General features: G+C 40.0%; 1 protein-coding gene across 1 annotated transcript; it reads right to left on the bottom strand.

The window, feature by feature from the left end:
* Positions 1–4,252: 4,252 nt before the first annotated feature.
* si:dkeyp-34c12.1 (uncharacterized protein LOC570187 homolog) lies at positions 4,253–11,395 on the bottom strand. Its single transcript, XM_056448445.1, has 8 exons — positions 11,153–11,395; positions 10,308–10,398; positions 10,031–10,152; positions 8,132–8,230; positions 7,863–8,059; positions 5,981–6,044; positions 5,834–5,896; positions 4,253–5,149 (listed from the first exon to the last, which is right to left on the bottom strand). Exons 1-8 carry the CDS (start codon positions 11,393–11,395, stop codon positions 4,322–4,324), a joined length of 1,707 nt encoding a protein of 568 aa, XP_056304420.1. The 3' UTR covers positions 4,253–4,321.
* Between the last annotated feature and the right edge of the window lie 318 nt (positions 11,396–11,713).

Below are 11,713 nucleotides of genomic sequence, written 5' to 3'. Positions count from 1 at the left end.
AGTATATCTAGGGTTAGGGTCTGGAGGGTTCAGGGGTAGAAGCAGTGTTGGAAGATTTGATGGCAGAAGGGGCTCTGGAAAGAGCTTGATTAGCTTGTTCAGGTGTGTTAGATTAGGGTTGGATCTAAACTCTTCACAACACAGACCCTCCAGAACTGAGTTTGGACACTTCTGAACTAGAGTGTTGCAATAGTGTTCTTGCAAGATTCTAGGACAGGGGATCTAAAGTTAAAGCACCCCTTTGTTGGGTGTACATTGCTGTTAACTTATAGTGGGTGACATCAGGATCTTGCAAGAGTGTCCTGACTACATACTAGGGTGTTACTATTGTGCACACGGTGTGCTTTTTTTAGATGTTCTATGTGGTTTCTCTGGTGTTGCAATGGTGTCTTGTATGATTTTAAGTGTGTAGCAAGGATGTACTTTGCTGAATTCAGTGTGTTGCTAGATTGCAGGCCAGGTGTTACTAGGATCTTCTAACTAGAATTTAGGGTGTGGCTTTCAGTATGTGGCTATTTTATAGGGTGTTGCTAGGGTGCTGTTGCTAGAGTCTAGGACAGGGGTGGGCATACTCGTTCCTGGAGGGCCGGTGTCCTGCACGGTTTAGCTCCAACACTTATTAAACACACCTGAAGATGCTAATCAGTGTCTTCAAGATCACTAGAAATCTATATGCAGGTGTGTTTGATTAGAGTCGGAGCTAAACTGTGCAGGACAACGGCCCTCCAGGACCGAGTTTGCCCACCCCTGGTCTAGGATGTAGGTTGTTGTTCGGATGTACTGGGTTGTTTCTGTCTAGTGTGTTCTGGCTAGAATATAGTATGTTGCTATGATGTTCCGTGTGATTTCTAGGGTGGTGCTATGGTGTCGGTGCAGTTTCTAGTGAATTGCTAGGGTGTACAGGGTGGCTTCAGAGTGTTGCTAGATTGTAGGATATTCTGGTTAGACCAGGGGTGGGCAAACTCTGTCCTGGAAGGCTAGTGTCCTGCACAGTTTAGCTCCAACTCTAATCAAACACACCTGCTTATAGACAGGGCTATTCAATTGGCGGCCCGCGGGCCGAACCCGGCCCCTGAGGCCATTTGTTGTGTGACTAAGACATAAAAATAATATTAGTTCAGTCGAAAAACAGTCGCTATAGTTATGAAGTGACGTGCGTCTGTTCAATACAGTACGAGCTGCAGAGGCTGCACAGAGCGTGAGTCACCATAAGCAAGTGGCGCGGGCAGCCGAAAACATTCAAGTGGTACATTTGGATGTCCACTATTAACTGCGCTTTAATTCGTCACAGTTAATTAATTGCAAAGGCTTTTCTAAGCCGCATTTCTGTTGCACAGAACAAAACGAAACTGCTGCAATTAAACAAAGTTATGCCAAGTTGCCCACTGTGCGCAAGTTTAAAGTTCCAAGTGTGTACACCGAGGCTAATTAATCTAAAAAGCTATGTACTTACCCAATATAAAGCTTGAATTTACATTAGACGTGATAACAGTGAAACCATGATTATTTAGACTATATAATCGTACAACCAAAATCTATAATCGTTCATCCATAATTGTTATGCAGTTCAAAACATAACATATGAATGTGTCTGAATGTAAAAAAAGCCTACTTTTGTTGTGCTTTGAAATACAACATTTGAATGTTTGTAAAAAAAAAAAAAAAAAAAAAAAGTCTATTGTACAATGCAGTGATGTTATGTAATTTTAAAATACAATATATTAACATTTTAATGTAGAAAAAGCCAACGTGGGTGTCTTAAAGAGCCCATATTATACATGAAATAGGGTCATATTTAGGTTGTAAGGGTCTCCAACAACAGTCTAATATGCATGCAAGGTCATAAAACACTTTGATGGTCTTATAATCTGCATTTATTTTTACCTAATTATCCCAACGACTCCCATATGAATCGTTCAGCGATTCATTTGTTCCCAACCCCCTCCTCAGCGCGAAGCTAATCTGCGCTGATTGGACCGATGACAGCCTGCTGCGATTGGTCGACAGTGACAGGCTTCAGCACGAGACAGAGTGAAATGCCCAGCTGGTAATCAACTATATAAAAGTAGTCACAGTGCACACGCGCTTCATAGTGTAAGGCTTTTTCACACACACACACAACCCTCCTCAGAAGAACTGGGGAGATCGACGGGAGTCTCTCTCTCTCCCTCTCTCTCTCTCTCTCACACACACACACACACACAACGCTCCTCAGAAGAACTAGGGAAAGCGACGCGAGTCTCTCTCTCTCTCTCTCTCTCTCTCTCCCTCTCTCTCTCTCTCTCACACACACACAACGCTCCTCAGAAGAACTAGGGAAAGCGACGCGAGTCTCTCTCTCTCTCTCTCTCTCACACACACACACACACAACGCTCCTCAGATGAACTAGGGAAAGCGACGCGAGTCTCTCTCTCTCTCTCTCTCCCTCTCTCACACACACACACACAACGCTCCTCAGAAGAACTAGGGAAAGCGACGCGAGTCTCTCTCTCTCTCTCTCTCTCTCACACACACACACACACAACGCTCCTCAGAAGAACTAGGGAAAGCGACGCGAGTCTCTCTCTCTCTCTCTCTCTCTCTCACACACACACACACACACAACGCTCCTCAGAAGAACTAGGGAAAGCGACGCGAGTCTCTCTCTCTCTCTCTCTCTCTCGCTCTCTCTCTCACACACACACACACACAACGCTCCTCTTAAGAACTAGGGAAAGCGACGCGAGTCTCTCTCTCTCTCTCTCTCTCTCTCTCACACACACACACACACACACAACGCTCCTCAGAAGAACTAGGGAAAGCGACGCGAGTCTCTCTCTCTCCTCTCTCTCTCTCTCTCTCTCTCTCTCTCTCTCTCTCTCTCTCTCTCTCTCTCTCTCTCTCTCTCACACACACACACACACACACACACACACACACACACACACAACGCTCCTCAGAAGAACTAGGGAACGTGACACGAGTCTCCTGTCTCCTAGCTTACGATCGATCGCCATAGCAACGACAAACGGCAGTGGAACGCGAGCTCACAAAAGCCTTTAACGTTAAACCCGTAAACAAAGCGGCACGCGTCGCGTTTTTAACGTGGCTTACATGTGATAAGAGAATATAAAGAGTAACCGTGTGTACTGTACCAGGTTAACAACTCATCTTTGGGTAGAGACTGTCAATATTATCCATCTGAGCACAGCGTGACTTCATTGGACCGGCGGCGTCTGTGTGTGTGTGTCTAGTGTTTTTTCTGTGTTAGTGGGCGGGGCCGCAGGTTTCAAATCTCCCTGGTTTGCGCGCGTAACTACTGGCGAGGCTTGTGTTTCGTGGCTGCGTCATCGCGAAACACCTAATGACTCGTTATCAAGGCGACTCGTTTGAAGCACTATGAGTCGACTCTTTTATAGATGAATCAATAGTTTTAAACACTGTACACTTACAGATTTAAGCCTTAGCTGGATATTTCACTTCACTTAGAGCTGTGTTACACACTACATGGAAGGGCATTTTCAAAAACCCATAATATGGGCTCTTTAAGGAAAATACAGCATATGGGCTCTTACATGCTGTTGTGTCATCACTCATATAGCAAGTCATATCTCTCTGGTCCTTTGTTTGGGATGCTTTTCATGAATCAGCCCTCATGACAAACTAATTGAATAGCCCTGCAATAATGTTTAAAACAAGGTTTACACTCTACTCATCGTAGCTAAAATAAAGGTTTGTAGGCCTATGGAGTCTATGGGGGGGGGGGGGTATCAGCTTGAATCCTCTGATCTGGCTTGACCAGTTGATTTAGCAGTTTTTTTGCTGGTCTACCAGCTTTGACCAACTAGAAGACATTATTTTCCAATGCACATCATATATCATTTAAAGCAGGGTTTTCCAACATGATTTTATTTGGCCACGGGGTTGTTTAGGTCAATTAGGCACTGGCAGTCTGAGCAGAAAAGAAATATATCTGTAAGAGCTGCTTACAATGTTGGGTTTCTCAGATTTTTTGAAGTAGCTATAGCCTTTTACAACACAGCCCAGGCAAATGTAGAGACAGTTGAAAAACATTTATTAATTCCAAAATAAAATGCACTCTTAATGCATGGGGTAAAGAAAAAACACAGTGCAAAACATTTAAATGCATGTTGTCCATTTTGTCAATCGCATCTGATTTTAGAGCAACTATAAAATCTCCATAAACGCTAATACCTAAATATCCAGGCACCAAACAATTCCCTCACAGTTTAAAAGTAAATCCTCCCACTCCAAAAACATGATTTCAACACAAAAATGGCATCATAAATAAGAGTAAGAAAAAGATTCCGAACAAATTCATTACTTATCTTTCTTAGAAGCAATTCTTTTAGAGCGGCGCAGACCAGCAATATCATCCGCTGGAGCCCTTGTGCCTGTGGTGGGTTTGAGAGTTTTGGAGTCTTTCATGGTAGCAGGTAGTTTGAATGGGTTTGGGGTTGCAAGGGATTTTGGGGGTTTAGGTACAGTTGAGGGTTCAGAGGGTTTTGGGGCAGAAGCAGGTCTGGAAGATTTGGAGGGTTTGGAGGCAGAAGCAGTTCTGGAAGATTTGGAGGGTTTGGCGGCAGAAGCAGCTCTGGAGGATTTGGCGGCAGCAGCAGCTCTGGAAGATTTGGAGGGTTTGGCGGCAGAAGGAGCACTGGAGGGTTTGGGTGCAGAAGTGGCATTAGTTGGTTTGGAGGGTTCAGGGGCAGAAGAGGTGCTGGAAGATTTGAGGGCAGAAGGGGATCTGGAAAGTTTGAAGGGTTCAGGGGCAAAAGCGACATTAGTTGGTCTGGAGGGTTCAGGGGCAGAAGCGGCACTTGAAAGTTTGGCACTGGAAGGTTTGGGGGCAGAAACGGCACTGAAAGGTTTAGGGGCAGAAGCGGCATTGGAGAGTTTGGGGGCAGAAGTGGATCTGGAAGTTTTTTTGGCAGAAGCGCCACTAGAAGGTTTGGTGGCAGAATCAATACTGGAAGGTTTCGTTGCAGAAGTGGCACTAGTAGGTTTCAGGACAGAAGCAGCACTAGAAGGTTTCGAGGCAGATGCAGAAGGTTTGGGTGCTGGATGGGCTTTAGTGGCATTAGAGGCAGCAGAGGTTTGGAGGCCTTTTCTGACTTTCTGCAGTTGTTTAGCTGGCTGTAGTGCCTCCTACATGAGTGGAAAGCATATTTCATTCACCAATATTTAGCAGATGAAGATTACAGGCCCTTTCACACCAGTGAGATGAACTATACTAATGTCCACAACAACATGTGCTACAGTTCTGTCAGTTTTATGTTAAATGGAACTGAAGTTTTATGGAACTAAGTTACAGGAATCAGTCCCCAGGCCAGTCTCTTAATTTTATCTTAGGACATGGTTTTGGTTGCAACCTACTCTCAAATACAAGCTAATTAAGTTCCCCAAAATGACATTCCTACAATGGAAATCCTCACCTTACACAAATATGCCAAAAGTAAGTATTTATGCCAATTGTTTTGGGATATTTGAAAATATTCCTCCAGTGTGAAATCCCCTTTTGACAGGCTGCCTTTTTTTTTCCTGATTAAATAAAGAAAGAATAAATTACTTTAAAGCGACTCCAAGCATTTTTGTCTGCTGTTCTCGGTTTCTGATTGGCTGCCAATGCTTTAAATCCTACATCATTTGGAAACAAATTGTTCTGAATCCTTAATATTATAATTGTGGACTACACTTTTATGGTTGCTACTAAATACTACAAGTTTCTAGTTATCATCTGTAGTGTGAACGGGCCTCAAGTCTTATTCTGTTTGAATGTCTATGAATTGCTAAGAGTAAAGTCAGGTAAGTAGCAAAAAGTGATCAACTAACCTCTTTACCAGACAGCTGGAATTCCAGAGCAGCCATTTCTGCAGTCAGTGTATGTACATTCACCTTTACAGAAAAAGGATAATCTTAAGTGCAATACATTAAATAAATGGTCATTTAATATAAAGATGCACTCATGCTGGCAATCACCTTGATTTGACTGATCTTTTCTTTATACCTGTCAATATCCTTTGTGAGTTGGTCCTCCTTTTCTCTGCAAACAAAATGTTGAGCAATTATTTCACACTATTTTCCACTAAAAGAACTCTGAATGAAAATTACAATAAATTAAAAATTGTTAAATGTGCGACGCTATTTGTATTTTTGTTAATTCTTCAGTCTATAGTCACAAGTTTCATAAACTAAAAGATGACATCGCCACCTACTGGCCCTGAATACAGAATAGCTGTTTTAAGCCACGGTCAGATCACCCAATTTATACTGTCGTTATAAAAGTCACTGTCAGATTATGTGATTTTTTTTTCTTGATAAAATCTTGACTTGTCGTGGGTAACAAATGAGCCAGACTACACGTTCCTACGTGATCAGTCATCCCATGACATCTACAACGAGCGTTATCTCCCAAAGCAGTCACAAGTGTTGCTATAACAATATTTTTTTATCTCAATTAAAAAAAAACGTAATCTCAATCGCAATAAACACTGATGCTTGCTGGGCAACTAGGCTACATTATTTAAAGGCATTCGTTATGACACTGATAGGATCAAGCTTATGATTCCGTTCAAGAATCAATTTAATATCAAGATGTTTTCTTTGAAATCTAAATGTATATTTTCCTGAAACATTAATTAAATCCTTATTTTCCACTGAGCGGAACAAATCATCACCGCACAGTTGAGTAGTGGACGGCTCAAACAAAAATAAAATTTGTATATTTTTCTTGGAAAAATATCTTTTAGAAACTAATTTCTTTGTTATAATTTGTGTCTTAATTCTAATGTATTTTCTGTTGGTCAGTTATCTACTAGATAAAAAAGAATAACAAATAACTTTTGAAGTGAAGTACTTCAAAACAAGTCCACTATTTACTATATTTCAGTGCCAAAACACGAGTTGCTGTGAGATTGTTTGTTAAATAAAATAATAATCTAGCCTACAGTAAATAAAATAAAGTTCAATATTCACAGTTTTAGCGAAGCCTTGACCCACCCATAAGTAAATATGTAACCTATTTTTTGATCATCTGACCGGCGCATTAACGGCAGAATCTGCTGAGATAACTGAGAAAGGATGTGCTCCTATTGCCACCCACATGACGGAACTCATTGTGAAGGACGAGAAAAAAATTAAACATGCTAGACTTTCTGCGATGGTGTTGTGAGGCGTTGCAGGCATGGTATCAGTTGTCGTGATCTATGTCACATTACAGGAGAAGAAACGATTGAATCTTGTGTCGAGACGCCCATTTGTCGTTTACGAATCCCCATGGCACCCCACGTCAAGGAAATCATGCCGAAATCATGACAAATTCGTGTGATCTGACTGCAACAACTTTGTGACTTCTAAGCAAAACTTTCCGTTCAGATTTTTGTCCATGTTTGTTTTGTAAATGTAGCCAAACAGATGTATTTTATATAAATCTACTACGACAAATTTAGCTTACTGAGCTAAGAGGTGTGTAACTTGCAAATTAGCGACGGAGCTAACTTATGATAGACAAAAAATACCATAAACATGCACAGGATTAGAAGACTCAGCATGCTTGCTAAAACATGTTGTCAGGCACTGTACAACATCATGCCAGCAACTCTTATGTGGGTAAACTCGACTAGAAATCAAAGAATTCCTAGAATAAAAAAGAATTTAGTACCACTTCCAAATATTCATTGCCAATCTTAGCCAATCGTATTCATTTGCTTTGAGTGAATTTTTAACTTCCACAACCAGTGCAGAGCCTCAGGGATTGAGAGAGGCTGGCTTCACCTCCCACCCAGTCCTAAAACTTGATATTTAATCAAATTAATATCCATAACTCTTTCACAACATACAAACTGTTGGGTTAATACTGTACCTCATTGCTTGTGCCTTTTCCAGTTCTGTCTTGAGTTTGCTGACCTCTGTCTTCTCCTCGGCTATAGTGCAGATCACATCAGCGTACTTTAGCTGAGCAAGTCGAGCTTTAAAATCAAGTCCTTCCAGCTGACTGGAGTTCTGGGACCTCAGAAGTATTTTATTGGAAATCTGTTGCATCCAATCACATGACGGCACCTGAAACGCAAGTACTGAGCTCATGGTTCAGATCCCATTACGAAAATCTCTTCAAATGCACCTTCTGCGTACCTTAGAGAGCTCTGTTTGTATTTTGACATGGGCAGCAATGGCCAAGTCCTGCATTTGCCTCATTCTCTTCAGAAATTTCTGCACTTCAATTAACTCTTGCTGTAAACCACATTGAGATGAGATGGCTTACTTAATTTAATAAAAGGGGAAAAATAATAAACACACACATACCAAGAAAGAATGATAAAAAGAGAAATGTGTTCAAAATAGCATAATACCACTCCTACTATTTCTGTATATGCATTATATATACTGACCGGCCATTTTGTTAGGTACACCTTACTAGTATCGGGTTGGACCCCCTTTTGCTTTCCTTTTGCTCCTTAATCCTTTGTGGTATAGATTCCACAAGGTACTGGCCTAACCATTCTGACCATACCATCTGAATGTCGCAGTAGAAATCGAGACTCATCAAACCAGGCAACGTTTTTCCAATCTTCCATTGTCCAATTTTAGTGAGCCTGTGCGAATTGTAGCCTCAGTTTCCTGTTCTTAGCTGACAGGAATGGCACCCGGTGTGGTCTTCTGTTGCCCATCCGCCTTAAGGTTCAACGTGTTGTGCATTCAGAGATGCTCTTCTGCATACCTCAGTTGTAACAAGTGGTTATTTGAGTTACTGTTGCTTTTCTATCAGCTCGACCTCCTCTGACCTCCGGCATCAACAAGGCATTTGGGCCCACAGAACTGCCGCTCACTGGATATTTTCTCTTTTTCAGACCATTCTCTGCAAACCCTAAAGGTGGTTGTGCATGAAAATCCCAGTAGATCAGCAGTTTCTAAAATATTCAGACCAGCCCGTCTCTCACCAACAACCATGCCATGTTCAAAGTCACTTAAATCACCTTTCTTCCCCATTCTGATGCTCGGTTTAAATTGCAGAAGATCGTCTTGACCATGTCTACATGCATTGAGTTGCTACCATGTGACTGGCTGATTAGAAATTTGTGTTTACGATGAGTTGGACAGGTGTACCTAATAAAGTGGCCGGTTAGTGTATACTGTGACCAGAATTTACAAATCTTCATGTGGAAATTAATAGAAAATGGGGATGTGTTTTTTACAGTGCAAGGCATTCTGGAAATTTGGGACACGGGAACCTGGATCCCACTGATTTTTATAGGTCTATTGTATCATATAGACACTGACTTGCAATAAATTGTAAGAACTCTCACTACAAATAAAGAAGAAAATCATATGGAAATCCAATGTCAAATATAGATAATTTTGTTCATTTATTTATTTGATCTGATCCCTCTACATCCGTAATCGATAGGGATGCACAAAATATAATTTCAGCATTGATAACGCAATGCAAACTGTAAATGTGAATCTGCAACAGTCACATCGTAGGATCTGCAGAGCTAAGTTGGCAATGTAACTAACCAAAAAACAATGTTCCGATAAAGTTTAACCCTAATAGTGTGAACCTGTGATTATGTAAGGTTTCAAGCATACCTTTTGGGTACCAGAACAATTCACTCCCCTACAAAATCACAATCATAAACTGAAAATTAAAAATAATTGATTCTTTACAAATAGAGTTATATGTCATGAAACAAAACAATAATCAGATCACAAAATATTTTGCTGAAAAACAATGTCAATCAATCGCAATGTCAATTTTTTTTTTTAAATATCGTACAGCCTCGGTATATCCTAAAACCTTGGTAACTTCTTAGACAAACAAATAGAGTTTATAAAGGTATCCAAAACATTTTAGTCCATTTTATTTTGAGTTACTGAAAGATGTTTCAAAAATTTTTACTATAAAATGGTAGGCTTTTTCTATGTTTGTATGCACTGCTCTCCTAAGCGTGTCCAAAAACATAGCAGAACACAACTCGCCATGATGTAGATTACCATTCTCTATACGTAATCTAACATAATAAAAAATTTGACCTGTGCCTGTTGAACTTGCTTTTTCCTTTTGGTTTCATATACAAACTCCAGGTCTGCGTCCGTCCATTGGTATCCCTGCATTCCCTGGATGAAGCTTTCGGGGTCAGCATTCCCGGTTGTTGCTGGACAGCCATTAAAGTGAATGTTAAAGGAATAAAGCGGTAATCCATAAGAGCCAGTGAGTGTAAGCAGTGCAACACTGAGATTAAGGAATATCGAGGTATAGAAAGAAATTCTGTAACTGTAACTTGTTGTGTCAGTGATCTTGTGAAATCACCTGATGCAACTATTGAACTAGACCTCCTGATGGACTTCCCCTCATCTCGCTCTTCGCTTGATCCATTCTGAGAAATAGGTTTAGCAATTTCCTTTGAAAGAATGAAATCATAGGGAAACATTTGTATAAATGATTATGTATGAGGAAATCATGATTATTGTTTTGTTTTATCTAAAGCAAAAAATAATAATAATAATACATGAATATTTATACAAGTACATTTAACATTGAATAAAGATGAGAGTTATTTTTTCTTGCATTTACAAGTGTCTATGGAAAAAAAGGTGAAATATTGGCGAATAGTTTCAGCTTATAATTAACATTTATGCATGTAATATCTAAATATTATGTAATATTCATTGTATGTAAAAAATTCTAATTTATTTGTGGTAGCTTCATGGACATTTCATCATTTTAATGACAAAAATGAGGTATTATGGGGTTTTTTTAACGATACATAATAATGCTTACAGATTTGTTCATAGTGTGGGTCATGGGATGCAAATATTTATACATATAGTGAGAAAAAGAAATCAGATTTATCCATTTACTAAAATAAGATTTTTTTTCATTGATTGATTACGATTCCTATGATCATTTACAACAAAACCCTTAATTTAGAGTAGCTAAACATGGTTCATTTTCTTGAAGTAGCCTATTATTTGCTCATTTAGAAATAATGCTCCAAATTGTCCTGCTTTAAAAAATGACAATACTAAGAAACACACGAAAATATGACTTCCAAATTAGAAAGCAACATCCTATTTTCATCGTCAAAGTCATTTTCATACATTTTTGTGGGTAAAATACTGCTGAAACACGGTTGGGTTTGTTTGTTTGTTTACCTGAGCACGTGGCTCATCTTTGACCGCTTGTTCTGCTGGTGTTGGAGAAGCGTCTGGTTTGCTGAGCTGGTGAATTGTGATTCTTTCACTCTTACATGGAGGTGTCCTGTCTAACTGTCGCCCTCCAGGTATAATATTTGGATGATTTTTCTCGATTATTGTCTGCGCTAAAGAAGGCGCATCGTCCAAGTCCAAATTACGCACATTTTTGGTGCGTTTAACCTTTCCTCTCTTCGAGCTCATATGAGCCGCCGGCGTTTTTAACTCCTAAAGTATACAACTGAAGTTAGCTGAAGAACAAGGTTACAAAAGCCGACTCGCTTTTAAACTGCAAGCAATTGTAAAACTAAGCTCTGAGAGGAAAAGAGGTTACTTCATAAGCTGATCCGCGGTAAAGTAATTTAGCGGCCACAAGATGGCGATACTAAACAGCGAGCTACTTGTGGGGCTCTTGTATCTCAATTTCAAAATATTTATTACACTAGGTAATTTTAAATGTATTTTATTTGTGACAGTTATCAACTAATGTCTATCTATTGAAATACTAAATTACTTTCATCC

This window comes from Danio aesculapii, chromosome 22 (genome assembly GCF_903798145.1).
Source record: "Danio aesculapii chromosome 22, fDanAes4.1, whole genome shotgun sequence".
NCBI classification, from domain to species: Eukaryota; Metazoa; Chordata; class Actinopteri; order Cypriniformes; family Danionidae; genus Danio; species Danio aesculapii.
Note: the sequence above shows the minus strand (reverse complement) of the source record. Positions and strands in the feature narration are given on the sequence as shown.